The sequence below is a fragment of the Delphinus delphis genome, chromosome 14, assembly GCF_949987515.2.
Source record: "Delphinus delphis chromosome 14, mDelDel1.2, whole genome shotgun sequence".
NCBI classification, from domain to species: Eukaryota; Metazoa; Chordata; class Mammalia; order Artiodactyla; family Delphinidae; genus Delphinus; species Delphinus delphis.
Window position 1 is genome coordinate 16,173,434 of NC_082696.1, and position 21,983 is coordinate 16,195,416.

Genomic DNA, 21,983 nt, shown 5'->3' on the forward strand with positions numbered 1-21,983 from the left:
TTGGCTCCTGCATACATATGACATGAGCCCATTAGTCTTTCATAGCTTCCTTGCTTTCTAATATGACAAGATGTCTAAGATCATCTTGTACACATCTTATCCCAGACCTGGGACCAGCTGTTTCTCAAAGAAGCCCTGGCTACTTTTAGTGGGAAACTGTATAGGACTCCCTTTAAGTGTATCAAAAGAGATGGGATGAGTTTTTAAAAGGTTGAAAAATCACTGCTTTTTTATATATATACAAATGTGCATTCTTTTCAAAACCACAAAAGAGTCTGAATCATTATTTTCAGTTCATCTTTCATTTTTCTCCAAGCTTCTTGCACAGAGACATTACAGATAATATCAAAGTATACACTATAATCATCCTTCTCAAACTCTGATTCATTCACCCTTTCAACCGATATTTACTGAGCATCCCAGTAGGATGTAGAAAGGAATATAATCGCTGCTCTTAAGGATCTCACAGTCCAGTGGAGGAGATTAATGTGTATGCAAATAAATATAATGTACAATGGTAGGTGTTTTAATAGAAATATGAATAAGGATTATGGGTGGAGAGCACCTGAGAAGGCTTCAATTAAGGATATGGTAAGTAACACAACATATTACTTTGAAAAGAAATAGCAATTTTTATTTATTTATTTATTTATTTTTGTGGTACGCGGGCCTCTCACTGTTGTGGCCTCTCCCGTTGCGGAGCACAGGCTCCGGATGCGCAGGCTCAGCGGCCATGGCTCACGGGTCCAGCCGCTCCGTGGCATGCAGGATCTTCCCGGACTGGGGCACGAACCCGTGTCCCCTGCATCGGCAGGCGGACTCTCAACCACTGCGCCACCAGGGAAGCCCAAGAAATAGCAATTTTAAACTTACAGATTTAATCGTCATATTAAAAGAATTAAAAACTAGTGAAAATTTCAGTTAAAAAAATTAAAGTGTCAACTATGCAATATTTTTACACTATTCTAAGTTATGATTTAATTACCAAATTTTAAAGATATGAATTACATCCACTGATAACATAGCTATCTTAGAGAATCCACAGCACAAGGAAATGATGTGAGTAGTTCCCAAAAGAGGGGGCTGAACAGTAAACAAAGTCAGGAAGAGAACAGAGGATAGATATTTCTGTTCTCCTCCTAAGAACATGTATACAAAGTGGTAGTGTGACATGATTCTTTAGCTACTAATTTTCAATATTCTATATACTTTTTTTTTTTATCTAGAAAAGTTCTGAACCAGTATATTATAGGGAGGATCCCTCCAGAGAAAAGACAGCCTACCCAACTGAGAAAGGGAGAGTGGCTCTCAAAAGAAAGGCTGTCACCAAATAAGAGGTGTTTATACTACATTTAGAGGTAGCTTATTTGCCGTTACAGTTTAAAAGTAACTCTAAATTTGGGAAAACTTACACCTTAGTTGTATCCCCAGAGGAGCCCTCCCCATTCCTTGCTTGTCACATTTGTGTTATATCAGCTAAAAGGGACATTATTCGAATGATTAGCAACTCAATTTAAAGAGAGTTGGGTGTTGGGAAGCATGCCATACGGAGGTTTGTGTTTGTAAAACCAGATTAACACAGTGAAAGTTGATACTACTGGGGACCCAAAAGAAATTCTAAATCATCTATTTTCTATTTTTTGGTAAAGTTGAAAACATGTTTACTTATTTTATTTTTTAAAAAACTAGGTAATTCATTTACAAAGATCAAAACAATATTAAAAGATACACGCTGAGAAGTCTCACTCCCATCTGGCCTGTTCCTCCTTGCCCACCATGGGTAACCATCTTTTATTAACTTTGTTTTTAATCCTTCCAGTATTTCCTCATGCAAACAGGGGCAGACGTACATACATGTGAATATTTATTTATAGATGTATTTACATACATCTATATATACTGCTCTACATTTTTTTTTTAACTTAATATATCCTGAAGATCATACTGTAAGAGTTTCTCTCTCCTCCCTCCCTCCCCACCCCCTCCATGTTCTGGACAGTTCTTTCAGTAGCAAATCTTATACAATCTTATTGAAGAACCTATATATAATATTTTTGTAGTTTTCAATGATTCACTGAACATTCTCAGTATAGTCTTATCAGAAAATGCTATTTGAAAAATTAGGAAGAGGTACCTGAGTTCTAGGGGAAGACACCTTCCCCTATATCTGCTTCTTCCCATACTTTCTTTACCTTCTGACTCCATTTTTATTACCCTTTTTTCCTCTTTCATTTCGCTGCACATCCGATATCAACAAATATGGACTATTGATTCATTCACCAAATATTCATTATGGGCCTTCCACTATTATTACTGTTATTCGTATTGGTTGCTAACATTTATTGAGCACTCATTATGAATCAGGTATCCTTAGTTGCTTTCCTGCATTATCACATTTAACTCTCTGTGAACTTTCTTTATTCCCATTGTACCCCTGAGGAAAATGGGGGTCAGAGAGGTTAATTCAATTGCTGCTAATAACTGTCAAATCTTGAACTCAAGTCTCTATCAGGAAAATATATACTATTTGTTATTATTTAAATTTTTAAATTTATTTCCCCCTAGCTTTAACTGAGGTATGATTGATAAATAAAAATTGTATATATTTTGGTTGTACATGATGTTTTTTAAAGGTATACAACGTGATGATTTAATATACATATACATTGTGCAATGGTTACTACAATTAACACATCCACCACTTCACATAGTCAACTCTTCTTTCCTTCCTTCCTCCATCCCTCCCCCAACTCTCCCACCCTGGCTTCTTTCTTTCTTTTTTGGTGGTAAGCATACTTAAGATCTGTTCTCTTAGCAAATTTCAAATATACAATACAGTATTATTAACTCAAAACATATGCTCTTAAACAATATACCACAGAAAGAGCCAGACGTGTTTGGAGAATTCCAATCAGTTGAGGATGATTATAGCATAGGGTGTGAGGGAGGAGGGACTGGGTAAGAGATCATGCTGCAGAAGAAGGCACGATTTTAGATCACAGACCTAGTATGTCCTAGTCAAGATATATAAACTTTACTCTGCAGGGTATGGGGAACAACCATGAGGTTTTTAAACAGGTAAATATGATAAAACCTGCATTTAAAAAGACATTTCTAGCAGAAGTGAGGAGGATAGATAGGAGCGACCAAAGCTGGGTTAGACTAAAGGTGGGTAGACCAATTAAATGTACAGATAAAAAGATGATAGGGTGTGAACAAAATGTAGTCACTTGATATCAAGTACAGATATTGAGCCTTTAAAGTTTCATATAATTTCAAACTTTAAAAATCATTCATCAAGAATAAATATGTCTGAAACCAAATCACTTTTTTATATCTCCATTTTAACAAGCTGAAAAATAGTTCCTGATAGAAAGGTTTCCAGTTTAATCAAATGAGTAGGTACACTATCACTAACTATTTAGAATTACGGATTTCTAAAATTGTACGTACTAAGAAAAATGTAAAAATTTATTAGATAGTGGTATTAATTGGAAAACTTAAAAATAAACATTTTTCTTCTTTAGAATTGGGACTTCAGGCATTGTCTAGTCAAATTTCCTCATTTTACAAATAAGAAAACGAAAGTACAAAAGAAGGCATATTACTTGTCAAATATGTTTAGGGTGCCCATTTAGGATTAGATCTCAAGTTTCCTGATTCCTTATTTAATGATTTTCTCACTTTCATATGAAGACCTGGAATTTTTAAAAGTTCTGGCAAAATGGGGAAAGGGGGGAGTGAAGCAAGCTCATAGTAAGTGTGGACCATGTATCAATGCTTTATATTGAGATCTCATTTAATCCTCACATCTACTTTACAAGGTAGGTATGATCCATATGACAGATGGGGTACAGAGAGCCTAACAACTTGCTAAAGGCCACATGACTATCAGACACCAAAGCTCATCTCTCCATCATAGTACACTAATGCCAAAGAAGATAAAAGAGTTTTCTTTCAGTGTTTAAAAAAATACCAAGTTTGTATTAATAAATTCAGAAATCATTGAACACTGACCTGTAACATGCACCTGGATACAACAACTTCAGGTACTTCAGGGAATTTTTGTCGCAGGTCATGTAAAACCTGAAAATCAATTTGGTGGCTTCCTTGGGCCATTCGTATATTGCCTGATCAGGACTATTTGTACAGTAGGCAATTCTAGGCCTTAGTGGAAACAGTACTCATCTCTTCTGTCCAAGCATTTTCTGTGAAAGAAAGAAAAAAAACTTTAATGAGAACTGTTATAGAATGAATATTGTTGTGGATTTAAAATTTCAATACAAAAGGGTATGTGCTTTAGTACCTAACATTTAATATAAACTATAAAAATATTATTTAGTCCTATAATGCTTCCCATATAGTTATACTGTCTTTTCAGTTTATAACTACTGGTGGCAAACTTTAAAATGTTCTAATTCCTATGTATTTGTATGCTTTATAATGGCTGTGCCAAAAGGCATTCAAATAAGAAACTGTCAAGGTTGTTTTAAAATGGAAAACTGAGTAACTTTACTGATTTTTTTCTTAATGATCAGAGGACAGTCTAAGGTAAGTAATCTTGTTTATTCTACTTAAAATTTTTAAAGTTTGGATCCTGAAAAAGCTTGGTCCTACAAATAGCTTTGCCTGCTTTGTCTAAAACTGATCTGTGAATCAAAACATTTGATATTTTGCCTTAATTTTCAGATATACTTAATCTTTAAATGTGTAATCAATTCATTCTCAGGGCCTTAGCAGCATTTTATTCCCTCTGTTTCTATAAAATCAGTATTTTAAAAATGCTAATGCTTGGGCCCCAACCCCAGAGGTTCTGATTTAATTGGCTGGGAGCAGCATGAGTGTGTGGATATTTAAAAGCTCCCCGAGTGATTCTAACGTATGGCCCAAGTTGAGAATTACCTAACTTATTTATATTCCTAATATTCCTAATGTAAACCGTGCTTAATCTTGAAAGCCTCTTTGGGATATAAATAGTATAAAGTATATTAAACCTAAATAACATATTAAAATATTTAAAATCATTCCATTTGCATAATAATTAAAATACATTTCATTTTAGTATAAATTTGACAATACGACAATCTCTTTAAAACAAATTTCTTATCTGTAGCATTTCTCTTTTCCATAAGCTTAAATACAAGTCTGTAAACTCTATGAATATAGGAATTAGGTCTCTTTTGTCCATTATTACACACCTAGTGCTTTGTAGACAGTTTTCAGCATAACAGTAGATATTAAAACACTTTTGAGTAAATTTAGTTATGACAGGCCTCCCGAATCCTCAACACAATAAAAGCTCATTGAGATATCATGTTTGGTAAAGACTCTCAAGCTTTTTATTATCATTTGGTTAATTCTTTGCTTAATTCTTTTGTCTGTGTGACTTTAGCTTAGTTACATCTCATAGGTAAAAGCACTGCCAAACCAAGTTATCTGCATTACACATTTCTCAAATCTATTTCTAAAACACACACACACACACACACACACACACACAATTTTTAGCACTCAATGTAGTGTTTCTAGAAAAGGGTTGCAGGAGAAAAGAAAAGTACTGGAAATTAGTAAAGATATTTAAACATAACAATAAAGGGCGATAAACAGGCTACAGTACTGCTCATCTTGAGAAAGCCTCCTTGACTTCACTCCAGCTATCAGCTCATTTATCTGCCCATTCCCTCTTTTGGGCTAAACTCCTTGAAAGGGTGGTTTATACTTTGTCTTCATTTCCTTCCTCTTATCACTTTTAAATCCACCCCAGTCAGGTTTTCATAGTTTTTCTCCACTGAAACTACACTTATCAAAGCTGTCCTGGATCTTCAGGTTGTCAAACTTAACAGTCACTCCTCAGGCCTCATCTCACCAGACCTCTCTGTAGCTTATGAACTAGTCAACCACTCCCTCATTCTTTAAACAATTTCTTCACTTGGCCTCTGAGATTTATACTCTTCTGGATTTCCTCCTACCCACTAGCAGCTCCTTCTCAGTTTCCTCTGTCAGATCCTCTTCCCTTTCGGAACATCTAAATGTTGGTGAGTTATGGAGTTCAGATCTAGGGTTTCTTTTCAATTACACCTACATTCCTCTTCAAGGTAATCTCATCCAAACACACTACTTTAAAGAGAGGCTTTGCAAATCTGTATGTCCAACACCAAGGGAGCTCTCTCTCCCTTGAGTTCCAGACTAATATAACCAGCTGCCTGCCTCACATATCCTTTTGGATATCTAAAATTCACTTCAAACTTACTATGTCCATAATTGAACTCTCAATTTTCCCCCATCCAAACCAAACTTTTCCCAGTCTCTTTCATCTCCGTATATGGTACCACCAATCATTCAGTTGTTCCTTCTCACATGCCATATCTAATCCATTATAAAGTTTGGTTGGTTGTTATCTGCAAAAGAATATTCTGAATCTGACCACTTCTCCCCACCTCTATTACCGCTCTTGTCCAAGCTGCCATCATAGTTCACCTAGACTACTACTGCGAAGGTCTCCTAACTGGTCTCCTCCCTGCCTTAACTCTTTGCTCTACCCCCACCTCCCACTCTATTGAACAGAGTGATCTTTGTGAAAAGTAAATCAGAACAATCATTTCCCCAGCACAAAATCCTAAACAAGGCCCCTGGCTAACTACCACCCCTGGGGCTTTGTCTCCTACCACCATCTTTATTCCCTCAGTTCCAAACTAAGTTCCCTCATACTGGTTACTTTCCAAAGAGAAGCCAATCTCATTCCTCCCTTAGGACTTTTAGACTCCTTGCTCCTTCTGCCTGGAACACTTTTCACTCAGATACTTGCATGGCTTTCTCTCTTACTTCATTAACATATCTGATCAAATGTCACTTCCTCAGAGACTGCTTCCTTGACCAATCTATCTAAAATAATGCCACACTTGTTTCCCTTCCCTCCCTATCACATCCTCATACCTTGCTTTTACTTCATAGCATTTATCAATATCTGACATACCTACCTACCCACCTGCCTATCCCTAAAGCGTTAGCTCCGCAGGATTACGAACTTTGAAGTTCACTGCTGTATCCCCAGGATCTAAGTCAAAGATGTAACATTTGTTGGATGAAATAAAGGTTTTACTGTATGGTTTCTTCATATTTTTTGCTTCTAACATGCATTTCAAATAACCTAGATTGGAAATTTATATACATAATTTGAGGGAGAGGCAAATAAATAAATTCTCAGTCTAATTCAGGACAACCTTTCTTATTTAAAAGTAGATGAATCATGTAAATAAATTTCAACTTATTCTATTGTTAAAACATATACAGAAATTTCTAAAGTTCTTTGAAAAACTCTTATCACACTTGCTTGCTTTCTAATAAAGACTATCAAGTACACAAACAAGAAAATTGTTCAAACGTACAACTGTATTTTAGGGATTCCACTTCCTGTAATGCCTAAGTAGCTCCTACTGGATGAATTCTCTCATGAGCAACTTCTATAACTAGACAACGCATAAAGAGATTGAAGGCAGAAACAGCAAAGGGGGAGTGGTGGTGCTGGGGGTGGGGAGGTGAAGGAAGTCAGTACGTAGAAGAAGTGGACAGCACAGGGTGATTTTCCATTTTTTAAATGGCTTTTAGCCAGAGAGCAGGCCTCAGTTGGTTTGCTCAGCTAAAACCCAAACAAGTAAATCCATAGTCTTACTCACTTAATGAACCAAAGGATAGGTCATGTTGTGGCATGACCACAACAGCTGAAAATCTAGCCAGTAAATCATAGAAAGGAGAGAAGCACCAAATTCTGTGTATAAATTCTGCACGTATCTCTGATCCCCAAACTACACATATGCGAGAGATTCCAAACAGCCAGGCTAAGGCTAAAATAACAGAACTGACATTTCAGTTTGAAGTTTGAGTTGAGCCAAGTTAACTGCCTACTGAAACAAACAAGTAAGGAAGCAAACCACCAACCAAACATCAATACCCAAACATCAATACTAGAGGAACACAATAGACTCCAGAGTCTCTACAATGTGTCATTCATAATGTCCAAGTTATAAACTAAAATTACTACACATAAGAAACAGGAAAAACTGACCCATTCTCAAGAGAAAGGCAACTAAGGGAGACCAAGCCCAAGATGACCCAGATGCTAGAATTAGCACATAAGGATTTTATAGCAGCTATTTTAACTATGTTCAAGAATGTAAAGGCAAATATACTTGGATTTCTCAGCCAAAAAAAAAAAAAGAAAGAAACTATTAAAAAAATGCAAATTCAAGAAGTGAAAAATGTCTGAAATAAAAAAATTCACTGGCTAGATTTAACCACAGATCAGAAATGACGGAAGAAAGAGTCAGTGAACTTGAAGACAAAGCAACAGAAATCATTCTAACCTGAAGAGTGGAGGAAAAAAAAAATGGTTGAGGTAGGGAGATGAACAGACCCTCAGGGACCTGTGAGAAAGAATCAATAACTCTAATATAATATACCTGTAAGTGGAAATCCAGAAGAAAAGGGGAGGGAGAATGGGGTAGAAAAAAGTATTTAATGAAACAGTGGCTAAAAATTTCCCCAAGTTAGTAAATGATATAAATTTACACATCCAGAAGGTCTTGACTGGCTCCCCGGCCATCTTGGAGGTTGCTCTTGGTTGGGCGCCATCCTGCACCTAAGGCAGGAAGGTGGTGGTCACAAAGAAGACAAAAAAGTTGCCTAAGTCAATCAACTCTAGACTCCAGATCAACTCAAGATTCCAACTCCTTATGAAAAGTGGAAAGTACATGCTGGGGTACATGCAGGCTCTGAAAATAAGACAAGGCAAAGTGAAACCTGTCATCCTCACCTACAACTGCTCAGATTGAGGAAATCTGAAACAGAGTATTATGCCATGTTGGCCAAAACTGGTATCCATCTACAGTGGCAATAATGTTGAATTGGGCACAGCATGTGGGAAATACCAAAGAATATGCACAATGGCTATCAATGATCCAGGTGATTCTGATATCATTAGAAGCATGCCAAAACAGATTAGTGAAAAGTAAATCATGCAAAATTTTTCTATAATAAAACTGGCCAGAGCCTGTTTTAAAAACAACAAACAAACAAAAAGATCTTGATCAAGAAGATCAGCAAACCCTCAACAGGAAAAGCCAAAGAAAACCACAGAGAGGCCTAACAGTCGAAGTGCTGAAAACCAAAGAAAAAAAAAAATCTTGAAAGGAGCCGAAGAAACGAAATACAGGGAAACAACAATTCAAATGAATGCTGACTTCTTATCAAAAACAGTGGAGTCCAGAAGATACCGAAATGACAAAATTTAAGTGCTGAAAGGGAAAATAAACAATCAACCCACATCCTGCATCCAGCAAAAGTAAACTTTAAGGACAAGGCAAGATAACTATTTTTAAATATAGCCTTTGTGGGTGAGTGAATAAGTTTTACAACTAAACACATTACTGAAACAAACAGGTATTTATTTAATTACGAAAGGAAAACCAAGAAATACTTTACAACTTACTCTGGAAAATTATTTCTAATAATAAACAAAAATATATTTTCTATGGTTAAGATGCAAAATGACTGCTCTTCTGAGAAAATAAAGAAGTCATACTTTATAGGTATGCTTCTAACAGTAGGTGCAAAATTTTGGCACCTAACCTGCCACCAGCTCAAATGATCTAGGAGGAATAATTTCTTAAGGATTCTAAACAGTAGCAGAGTATACACAGTACTACAAAACCCAACCATAAATATACTGGAAAGATTTACAAAATGTGCCATATTCTTTCCTTTCTTAGAGTATGTAAGCAATTTATTTCTGACCTCTCAATATTATGACAGTGCAGAGTACTAAGTATCAGTTAATGGCTCACTCAGACTTCACGTTATGATAATGATCAAGTCTTCATTTTCACTATTGTTTACCATGGTGAATTCTTCCAGGACTGTAAGAGTATAACACAAATAATGGTTTAACTGTACTCACAAGAAGAGACCACAGTCTTCAGATTAAAAAACAACAGTAAAGAAAAGCAACAGAACTTATAGGTCTGATCAAAATTTGAGCATTTATGAGGTAACTGGATATTTAAAATTAGACTATCATCACCATCCACAACCCACAAATTTAAGGAGTGCCTAGTATGCAGCAGATACCATGTTGGAGATACAAGTATTAGAGTCTATACCCTTGCTCTCCAGGTCACAGACATTCCTGGATTAAAGGCACATCAAAACAAGCTCATAATTTAGGTAACTATTTTAACTTGTCCACTATTTTATATTCTGTCTGCCTCCTGCTACCAGATCTGCTGCCTGCTATCTCAGTCTACCTTGTTGCTGACACAGCAGTCTTTTTCATCCGTTTCACATCATTCAAAAACAGACTGGAAAGGAGTACATGAGGAAAAACTATAAAGAGCAGCAGCAAGAAAAAGGTAGGGGCCACATCGTGAAGTGCCTTTTGGGCCATTAAAATTTGGAGGTTTTAGCTTCAGGGTAATGGGAAGCCACTGATAGATTTAAGCTCAGAGGCAGGAAAGGTGACATGATCAAGAAAACCTGTATGTATGAAGAATGGCTATAGTACAGAGAAAAGGGGCAAAAGAATATATGAGAAGACCAGTTAGAAAAATGCTGTAGTGTAACCATGAAATAGTTAATAGCTTGTAACTGCAGAGATAGCAATGGACAGTGAGTAGAAGGAAAATCTTCAGGGATATTTAGGAAGTAAAATTTAATAGAACTTTGAGATGGATTAGACACTGGGGTAAAGAAGGAGGTATAAAGGTTGCTTTCTTATTTGCTCAGATGGTGGTCCCATCTATAAACTAGGGAACAACAGAAAAGGTCCAAGAAAACAAAGGGGTAGATTCTAAGTTTAGTTTTGAACATACTGAGTCGAGGGTACCTTTAAAACCTCAAAACAGTGATATCACAGAGGGAGTTGGGATATATGGACCTGGAGCTCAGAGGAGAGGTCTAGGCTGCAGATAAACATTTGAGAGGCATCTATGGTGCTGGCATTAATTAAAATCTGAGCATAGATGAGACAATCCTACCATATAATTTAAGAACAGTCAAAGAAAAATATTCTTGGTTATATTATGTATAAAACATCATACAGTCATTATTAATTTTTTCCCTAAAGGCCAACATTCCTTCCAGCCCAAACACTAAACATTATATAAAAAAATTGATTTTAAAATATCTTAATTTTTTGTTCCGGAACTATTTTAAGGATATACCTTATAATGAAAAATTAAATAAAAATTTAAAGAAGAAAACATGTACATAGTTTTTTAAAAGCCAAACAGTACTACAAAGTTTATCGAGAAACCAGCAATTTCCCTGTCTCATGCCTCTCCACTTTTATCCTATTCCATATTCCACTGTCAACACTGAGCTGTTTCTCCACATTATACAAAGATGATTATAGGGCTGTTTCTTGATTTTTCAATTTTATACATTTTCTATGGACTTCCTACTGTGGAAAATGAAGAGTTAGCTTTATAACTTAGTTCCCATCCCATAATATAACCATGCTTCTTCACTCCAATGTCCATCTGCCCAATACTTATTTCACAATTTTTTGCTTAAATCCATATTCAGTATTTATATTACTTTTTCCTGTAAATACTGTTAGCCTACACTTAATCTATTATGAGGGGTGGATTATATTGCCAAGGTCCTTCCCCTACTAGCATTTTGGGAAGAAAAGTGTGTGTGTTGTTAATGAAAAAACTGTAGAATATTAACCATATGTGACCAAAAGCTGGCTTTCCATCAAGTCCAAGAAAACAGCAAAGCTCTCGCAATTCTAACCCCAGGATAAATGGGGAGAAATGAGAGGGGAGGGGATAGGGGTAAACACTACTATTCTGCTATTGAAATTATAGATTTAGATGAGATGTATTACTTTTAAACAAACCTTGACAAGAGATTAAAAAACAAACAAAACCCCCAAACTATGACTATACCGATCTGTAAAAGATTAAAGTTGACTGCTCCTGGCCAGGAGGTACCATACAAAATAAATGATGGAGGAAAGCAAAATTCCCAGAGATCTAACTTTTAAGAAAAAAGGAGTGGACTTCCCTGGTGGTGCAGCGGTTAAGAATCCATCTGACAGGGCTTCCCTGGTGGCACAGTGGTTGAGAGTCCATCTGCTGATGCAGGGGACACGGGTTCGTGCCCCGGTCTGGGAAGATCCCACATGCCACGGAGCGGCTAGGCCTGTGAGCCATGGCCGCTGAGCCTGCGCGTCCGGAGCCCATGCTCCGCAACGGGAGAGGCCAGGGCAGTGAGAGGCCCGCGTACCGCAAAAAAAAAAAAAAAAAAAAAAAATCCATCTGACAATGCAGGGTATATGGGTTCGATCCCTAGACCAGAAAGATCCCACGTGCCACGGAGCAACTAAGCCTGTGCGCCACAACTACTGAGCCTGTGCTCTAGAGCCTGTGAGCCACAACTACTGAGCCCGCATGCCACAACTACTGAAACCCGTGTGCCTAGAGCCTGTGCTCTGCAACAAGGGAAGCCACCACAGTGAGAAGCCCGTGCACCACAACAAAGAGTAGCCCCCACTCACCACAACTAGAGAAAGCCTGCGTGCAGCAACGAAGACCCAATGCAGCCATAAATAAATAATAAATTAATTAATTTATAAAAAGATAAATAAAAACGGAGTAACTGGTAATGTATCTTATATAAACTACTTAGATTCATGTAATTTAAACTTGACAAAGTGTTGGCCTTTATTATTAAAGTCTTATTAAAAAAAAGAAATCAATGAATAAATTAAATGTAACTCTCAGATAAGCTTAAAACTTTCCTAAGCAGTAGAATTTCAAGAAACAATACTCTAACCATCTGTTTCTAAAATTTTCTGGCAAAAGAACATATTAATAGTTAAAAACAGAAATAACACTGCTAAATATTTCACCCTCAATTTCTACATTAGTGGGCATTGTTTCATTTAATAAGATGAGACAATTAAATGGCTGGTTAAGTATAAATTCTAGGATTCTATAATTTGTGCTCATTTATTTATGAAATTTAATCTGTCACTTACTTGCAGTGTCTTCTTGGGCAAATCATTAAACTCCTCTGTGTCTCAGTTTCTTCACCTACAAAATGGTGATGACAGAGTAGCTACCTCACATGATTTTGAGTAATACACATAAGATAATAAAAAGGAACACAGAGCAAGCAAACAAGTAAATAAAATAGCTTATGTAAATGGTAGCCATTAACACTATCATTTCTTCCTTGTAAAATGAAGGAAACTCCAAGAATTTACAGGATTAGTGATAACACAGTGAAAATTAATGGTATTACACTTGCCTGGCCTGTAGCAAAAAATACAAACACTAGTAGTAATAATTATTTATTCTAAATATCATGAATTTCCACAAAGTACAAAGGAACAAAACCTTAGCAAACACAGCTGCAGGCCACTCTGGCTGCAGAATATTGAAGGAGTTGACTGAGCCTTTGAGGCCTTCCTTTCCCATGTATATGGGACAAATAATTTGTTTTAATTAGGTAACTCAGATAAAGCTACCTGAAAACCAAATATTAGGTTGCATATAAGTGCCAGATAAGTGATATAAACTGTGCTATAGGTGTTTAAAGGGCTCTCTGGGCTGAGGGAAGGTGTGGGAGGGTCTTGAATCATGGGTACTTAAATAAGGTTGAAGTATGAAGCAAGGCAACCAAATACTGGGCAGGTTCTGGAGACAATGAGTCAGTCACCTGTCTGGCTAAAAGAAGGAGGGACAGGAGGAAAGGGAATTATGAAGAAGGAGTTTGGGGTGGTGAGTATCTACAAGAGAAGACGAGAAAGGCCAATGAAGGCTGCAAGTGTACAGTGGCCTTTATCATAGAAGATCTTGAGTTAACACTAACGGTTTAGTATTATTATGTAAACTGGTATACATATTTTATCTTTGCCCAGTTTGTACATGGTTGAGTTTTGCTGGAACAAATTTAATTATTATAACAAAAAAAAAAATACAGTTCATGTTGAAATATCACAGAGAAATAGGAAGAAATATATAAAACTAAAGTTCATTTCTCAACTGCATTAGGATTCTCCTTTAGCTTGTGGACAAGAAGGTCTTTCCACTTTAACCATATATACCATCCTAAAATTTAACTCTGATTTCCATAGTGACTTCCAGAGACGATAATTTTTTCTATAAACAATGAAATCTTGAGTTGGATAGAACCCTAGGAAATTGTCTTATAAAAGTATATATATTTAAGAGGTAAGAGAAAAGCCTTGCTGCCCAGTAGACTCCTTTTACCAGACTTCCTCTTCCATTCATCTATCCAATTTTACCTCCTAAAACTAACCCTTGACAACAAACAGAAATTTTTACACAAGTAATGTTAGTTTCAAAGTGGAGAGACTACCTTGTTCACCGCTGCTGTACCCTAAACACTTAGAAAGTGTAAGGCAAGTAGTAGATGTTCAAAAAATATTGCTGCAATAAATCTCTAAATACAGATCAGAATACATCTAGATTAAAGACTACTATAAAAAATGGTAGCTATCCCTCCAAACTAAAGTGTCTGCCTTACCCCTGGCTATGTCAGTGCTGCTGTAATACTTGTTTTGAAACTGTAAATTTGTTTCAATGCAATTGATATGTTAGGGAACAATTTGAACACTAAATGAATTTTGCTGTGATTTTATCTGCCAGAAACACTAGGTGAATGCAGAAAACCATACTCAGCTGAAACAAGCTGCATGTGAATACACAAAATGTGAATGTGAACACACCTCAACCATCTGCCAGCTACCTCAGCTCACTGCATCTTCGTGGAATCAGTCACACCCATCCACAACTTGTGTTCAACTTCCCTTGTGATTTCAGAAAACCCTTCTTCAACCACTTCACAATAGCAAGCTTCCACAACTATGTGGAAACTTCTTTTACAAGGCAAACTTCAGGAGGGTTTAAAAGCAAAATACAATATTTATTTGTATAAATATTGTACAAGTATTTACATATTTCTTAGCCACTTAACATGTGTAAAACTATACTATCATGTTTTTTAAGGTTCCTATCTTTCTAAATGTTCACTGATGACATTTTGAGTGTTGTACCCCAATTCCATGTTTCCCGTAAGTCTTGTAGGGTTTTGTTTTTTTATTTTTTGACTGTATTATTTTCCATAGTATGGTGTTTTTTAGGAACACATATGTTAAATTTTAACAGAACTGTTTGTACTGCAAAGCCCCTGACCTCAACAACGGTTACTCAACTCCCCAGGATGTCTAATTGGAAGGTAGAATGTTTCAACTTACATATTTGGTTGTCAATATGATGTTAACAGTTTCTTATTACTAATTTTAACTTGTGTCTCTCTGTGGACTGGCTGACAGGATCAGACTGTGCAGTGAGTTAGCTATAACTTTTTTAAAGTTAAAGCAAGTTTTGAAACTTTTTGGCCTCAATGAAGATTTCAGAATTAAACTTAAAAAAAAAGTATTACCTTCCTAATTATATACACTATTTAAAATACCTTTTTCATTATTGGTGTAATATGTAAGTATCTCATCAAATGCCAAGTAGGTAATCGTTGATGCACTTCACATCTGATTAACTTTAAAAGAATTTACAAATGCCATTAATTGAATAATGAAAAATCTCAAAATTAACTTCAACAGCAAATTTTTAGAACTGTATTTCTTGGAGCATGATATTACATCTTTATTAAGGCAAAGCAAACTCACTGCCCCCCAAATTCTATAATATCAAGTTATTTTCCTAACATTTAAAATGTAAGAATTATAGCTATGGCAATTAAAAATCTAAAATTCAAATACTATCATCATCTACAATTAAAAACAGGATAAGTATAATTCACCTGTAGCATAAACTTTACCATAAAACAGCTGTAATACTGAATCATTTTACATAGATATTTGCAAAAATAAAATAACAGAAACACACCAAGTTAGTCACCTAAATGCTACTTACTTTACCTATCATGTTCAGATTTAGTGTTAGTTAAAAGATTAAAGGGAACAAAGGATTATGTTACCAGAAAATGTATTTCTCAACTTTATAAGCCTACAGTAATTTATTTTCTAAAGAAAAACAGTAAATATTAATAACTGAAGTAACATAATGATCCACATTACCTCCTCTTAAAAAAAAATTTCCCAATTTTCTCATTTAATACACTGCCTCAAGTTCATTGAATGTTGACCATTTCTTATGGTTAAAAGGCTTACCAGTTATAAGTTCCTCTAAAAGGAATGTGCAAGTCAGCCACACTTGGCAATTTATGTATTGTGGTTTTGTGGTGAGTGCTACCATTTTCTAAGGATCAAGAAAAGTGCAATAAATCTAAGGCAGAATGGTTATAATCCATCAAAACATATTATATAACTAACTACCTTGTGTGTATTTTCCAATTCATACCCCATTATTATCTTTCAATACATTAGGGCTTTAAGATGGAAACAAAGTTACTTCTGAGTGAGCCCCTTTTCATGTAATTTTTGGATAATGCATCCTGTATGCAAATATCTTTAAAAGAAAACATGATATAAATATGTGATATGATAATAAGCTCCTATTTATGGGTAAAAGGGAAAAAAAGAGGAGAAAAAGAAATGAAAGCACTTGAAAGAACCAGTTTACATCTTACATCAACCATAAACATTTGGAATGAACTAACAGTCTCAGTGACATGTAAAAATTATAATAATGTGGTTAAAATATTAATCTAGAATGGCATTTTAAGATGAAGATTCAGAGAAAGTTATAAGAAGTTTCACCATCTCCATGTAGTTTCAACCCCTTCCTTGACCCCTGTTTTTTCTGTTCATCTCATCTAACTTTGCCCATCTTCTTTCTACTGTCATGGCCCTTAGCTGACTTCTCCCCAGTGTAGACTGCTGGCCAGATGCTAGGTATGTGTGTGTGTTACGGCACTGAGAGTGTGATGATTAACTTCATGAGTTAGACACAGTATAAATGGACAGTTATTCTTGATCTCCAAAACCTTTAATAACTAACAAAAAGTTATATCAGTAATTTTAAAATCATATACATACACTTGATTGGTAATTGACAACTGTGGTGAATCATGAGACTGCTAAGCCTGCTAATGGAGAAAGTACATAAGGATCTATGTGCAAAGGAAAACATTTAAAAGAAAGATTTCATTACTATAACAGTATTCAGAATCTTCAAAAGAAATTACAGTGTATTTAAAATGAGTGGTTAAAACAGTGAAACAATATTAAATTGAATCAACTCTCTAAAATAAAGTAATTTTGTTTTTTGTTAAGTTATGTGCCAGTCTTTCAAATCTAACACTACAAAACTGTTGAAAAGATGGCTATTAATCTTGTTATAGTTATGGGGAATGAATTTTATATTAGATGGTCAAGAATAATCTCAAAACTGTACAGAAACTTCTATCTCAGCAGATTTATTACATATAAATCTATTTCACAATTCTCCAAACAATTATAGATACCCTTAGAGAATACTCAATATTTTTAATTGTATAATATAGTTGAATAAAGAACCAGAAATCTCATTATACAATGCTTATCCATAAATCTAGAGACTTTCATAATAAGAAAATATGAACTGCAAAAATATATGAAAGTGATCATCTACTTCATATTTTGATTTATGAAATGACATATTTTCTAATATATTACTGTTATATATTATATTTGCATATGTACTATATAGTATACATATTTTGCTTACTCAATAAACATTTGTTGAGTGTCTACTAGTCACTCTATATGATAATGGGTGCTGAAAATATTAAAATTAATAAAAGCACAGTTGCCTCCACTCAAGAAATTTACATTATAGTAGGGGAAGACAATACATCAACAAGTAAATATGATAACTGAACTGTAACTGAGTTGTGCTGCAGTATACATGGGAAACAAAGAAGGGACCCATCAATTCTGAGGGAAGTGGAGGGTTTATGGAAACAATTAATTAAAGAAGGCAACACTGAGACAGCGGAAGCAAGAACTACAATCCTGCAGCCTGTGGAACAAAAACCACCTTCACAGAAAGATGGACAAGATGAAAAGGCAGAGGGCTATGTACCAGATGAAGGAACAAGATAAAACCCCAGAAAAACAACTAAATGAAGTGGAGATAGGCAACCTTCCGGAAAAAGAATTCAGAATAATGATAGTGAAGATGATCCAGGACCTCGGAAAAAGAATGGAGGCAAAGATGGAGAAGATGCAAGAAATGTTTAACAAAGACCTAGAAGAATTAAAGAACAAACACCTAGAAGAATTAAAGAACAAACAAACAGAGATGAACAATACAATAACTGAAATGAAAAATACACTAGAAGGAATCAATAGCAGAATAACTGAGGCAGAAGAACGGATAAGTGACCTGGAAGACAGAATGGTGGAATTCACTGCCATGGAACAGAATAAAGAAAAAAGAATGAAAAGAAATGAAGACAGCCAAAGAGACCTCTGGGACAACATTAAACACAAAAACATTCACATTATAGGGGTCCCAGAAGGAGAAGAGAGAGAGAAAGGACCTGAGAAAATATTTGAAGAGATTATAGTTGAAAACATCCCTAACATGGGAAAGGAAATAGCCACCCAAGTCCAGGAAGCGCAGAGAGTCCCAGGCAGGATAAACCCAAGGAGAAACACACCGAGACACGTAGCAATCAAATTGACAAAAATTAAAGACAAAGAAAAATTATTGAAAGCAACAAGGGAAAAATGACAAATAACATACAAGGGAACTCCCATAAAGTTAACAGCTGATTCCTCAGCAGAAACTCCACAAGCCAGAAGGGAGTGGCATCATATATTTAAAGTGATGAAAGGGAAGAACCTACAACCAAGATTACTCTACTCAGCAAGGATCTCATTCAGATTCAACGGAGAAATCAAAAGCTTTACAGACAAGCAAAAGCTAAGAGAATTCAGCACCACCAAACCAGCTCTACAACAAATGCTAAAGGAACTTCTCTAAGTGGGAAACACAAGAGAAGTAAAGGACCTACAAAAACAAACCCATAACAATTAAGAAAATGGTAATAGGAACATAGATATCGATAATCACCTTAAACATGAATGGATTAAGTGCTCCAACCAAAAGACACAGGCTTGCTGAATGGATACAAAAACAAGACCCATATATATGCTGTCTACAAGAGAACCACTTCAGACCTAGGGACATATACAGACTGAAAGTGAGGGGATGGAAAAAGATATTCCATGCAAATGGAAATCAAAAGAAAGCTGGAGTAGCAATACTCGTATCAGATAAATAGACTTTAAAATAAAGAATATTACAAGAGACAAGAAAGGACAATACATAATGATCAAGGGATCAATCCAAAAAGAAGATATAACAATTATAAATATATATGCACCCAACATAGGAGCACCTCAATACATAAGGCAACTGCTAAGAGCTATGAAAGAGGAAATCAACAGTAACACAATAATAGTGGGGGACTTTTAACACCTCATTTACACCAATGGACAGATCATCCAAACAGAAAATTAATAAGGAAACACAAGCTTTCAATGACACAACAGACTAGCTAGATTTAACTGACATTTATAGGACATTCTGTCCAAAAACAGCAGATTACACTTTCTTCTCAAGTGCACAAGGAACATTCTCCAGGATAGATCACGTCTTGGGTCACAGATCAAACCTCAGTAAATTTAAGAAAGTTGAAATCATATCAAGCATCTTTTCTGACCACAACACTATGAGATTAGAAATCAATCACAGGGAAAAAAACCCGAAAAAACATAATCACATGGAGGCTAAACAATATGTTATTAAATAACCAAGAAATCACTGAAGAAATCAAAGAGGAAATCAAAAAATACCTAGAGACAAATGACAACAAAAACAATATGATCCAAAACCTATGGGATGCAGCAAAAGCAGTTCTAAGAGGAAAGTTTATAGCAATATAAGCCTACCTCAAGAAACAAGAAAAATCTCAAATAAACAACCTAACCTTACACCTAAAGGAACTAGAGAAAGAAGAAAAAACAAAACCTAAAGTTAGCAGAAGGAAAGAAATCATAAAGATCAGAGCAGAAATAAATGAAATAGAAACAAAGAAAATAATAGCAAAGATCAATAAAACTAAAAGCTGGTTCTTTGAGAAGATAAACAAAATTGATAAACCATTAGCCAGACTCATCAAGAAAAAGAGGGAGATGACTCAAATCAATAGAATTAGAAATGAAACAGGACAAGTAACAACTGACACTGCAGGAATACAAAGGATCATGAGAGATTACTACAAGCAACTAAATGCCAATAAAATGGACAACCTGGAAGAAATGGACAAATTCTTAGAAAAGCACAACCTTCCGAGACTGAACCAGGAAGAAATAGAAAATATAAACAGACCAATCACAAGCACTGAAATTGAGACTGTGATTAAAAATCTTCCAACAAACAAAAGCCCAGGACCAGATGGCTTCACAAGCAAATTCTATCAAACATTTAGAGAAGAGCTAACACCTATCCTTCTCAAACACTTCCAAAATATAGCAGAGGGAGGAACACTCCCAAACTCATTCCACGAGGCCACCATCACCCTGATACCAAAACCAGACAAAGATACTACAAAAAAAGAAAATTACAGAACAGTATCACTGATGAATATAGATGCAAAAATCCTCAACAAAATACTAGCAAACAGAATCCAACAACACATTAAAACGATCATACACCATGGTCAAGTGGGACTTATCCCAGGGATGCAAGGGTTCTTCAATACATGCAAATCAATCAATGTGATACACCATATTAAGAAACTGAACAATAAAAACCATATAATCATCTCAATAGATGCAGAAAAAGCTTCTGACAAAATTCAACACCCACGTATGACAAAAACTCTCCAGATGGGCTTCCCTGGTGGCGCAGTAGTTGAGTCTGCCTGCCGATGCAGGGGACACGGGTTCGTGCCCCGGTCTGGGAAGATCCCACATGCCGTGCAGCGGCTAGGCCCATGAGCCATGGTCACTAAGCCTGCACGTCTGGAGCCTGTGTTATGCAATGGGAGAGGCCACAACAGTGAGAGGCCCAAGTATGGCAAAAAAAAAAAAAAAAATCCTCTCCAGGAAGTGGGCATAGAGGGAACCTACCTCAACATAATAAAGGCCATACATAACAAACCCACCACAAACATCATTCTCACTGGTGAAAAACTGAAAGCATTTCCTCTAAGATCAGGAAGAAGACAAGGATGTCCATTCTTGCCACTATTATTCAACATAGTTTTGGAAGTCCGAGTCACAGCAATCAGAGAAGGAAAAGAAAAAAAAGGAATAAAAATTGGAAAAGAAGAAGTAAAACTGTCACTGTTTTCAGATGACATGATACTATACACAGAGAATCCTAAATATGCCACCAGAAAACTACTAGAGCTAAACAATGAATTTGGTAAAGTTGCAGGATACAAAACTAATGCACCGAAGTCTCTCGCATTCCTATACACAAATGATGAAAAATCTGAAAGAGAAATTAAGGAAACACTCCCATTTACTATTGCAACAAAAAGAATAAAATACCTAGGAATAAACCTACCTAAGGAGACAAAAGACAAAAGAAAACTATAAGACTGCTGAAAGAAATTAAAGATGATACAAACAGATGGAAAGATATACCATGTTCATGCATTGGAAGAATCAACATTGTGAAAATGACTCTACTACCCAAAGCAATCTACAGATTCAATGCAATCCCTATCAAATTACCAATGGCATTTTTTATGGAACTAGAACAAAAAATCTTAAAATTTGTATGGAGACACAAAAGACCCTGAATAGCCAAAGCAGTCTTGAGGGAAAAAAATGGAGCTGGAGGAATCTGACTCCCTGACTTCAGACTATACTACAAAGCTACAGTAATTAAGACAATATGGTAGTGGCACAAAAACAGAAATACAGATCAATGGAACAGGATAGAAAGCCCAGATATAAACCCACACACCTATGG

The 21,983-nt window shown here is 35.7% G+C and overlaps 1 protein-coding gene and 1 pseudogene across 4 annotated transcripts in view; one reads left to right on the forward strand and one right to left on the reverse strand.

Annotated features, from left to right (window-relative positions):
* The window catches only part of TAB2 (TGF-beta activated kinase 1 (MAP3K7) binding protein 2), an 86,653-nt gene that overhangs the window by 34,298 nt on the left and 30,372 nt on the right, over positions 1-21,983 (reverse strand). For all 4 annotated transcript variants that reach the window (XM_060029815.1, XM_060029814.1, XM_060029817.1 and 1 more), the window contains one exon: positions 4,018-4,208. In XM_060029815.1, coding sequence (XP_059885798.1) covers positions 4,018-4,119 — 102 coding nt within the window. In that variant the 5' untranslated portion in view covers positions 4,120-4,208. The remainder of the gene's footprint in view (positions 1-4,017; positions 4,209-21,983) is intronic.
* On the forward strand, positions 7,706-9,008 carry LOC132437427 (large ribosomal subunit protein eL30 pseudogene; annotated as a pseudogene).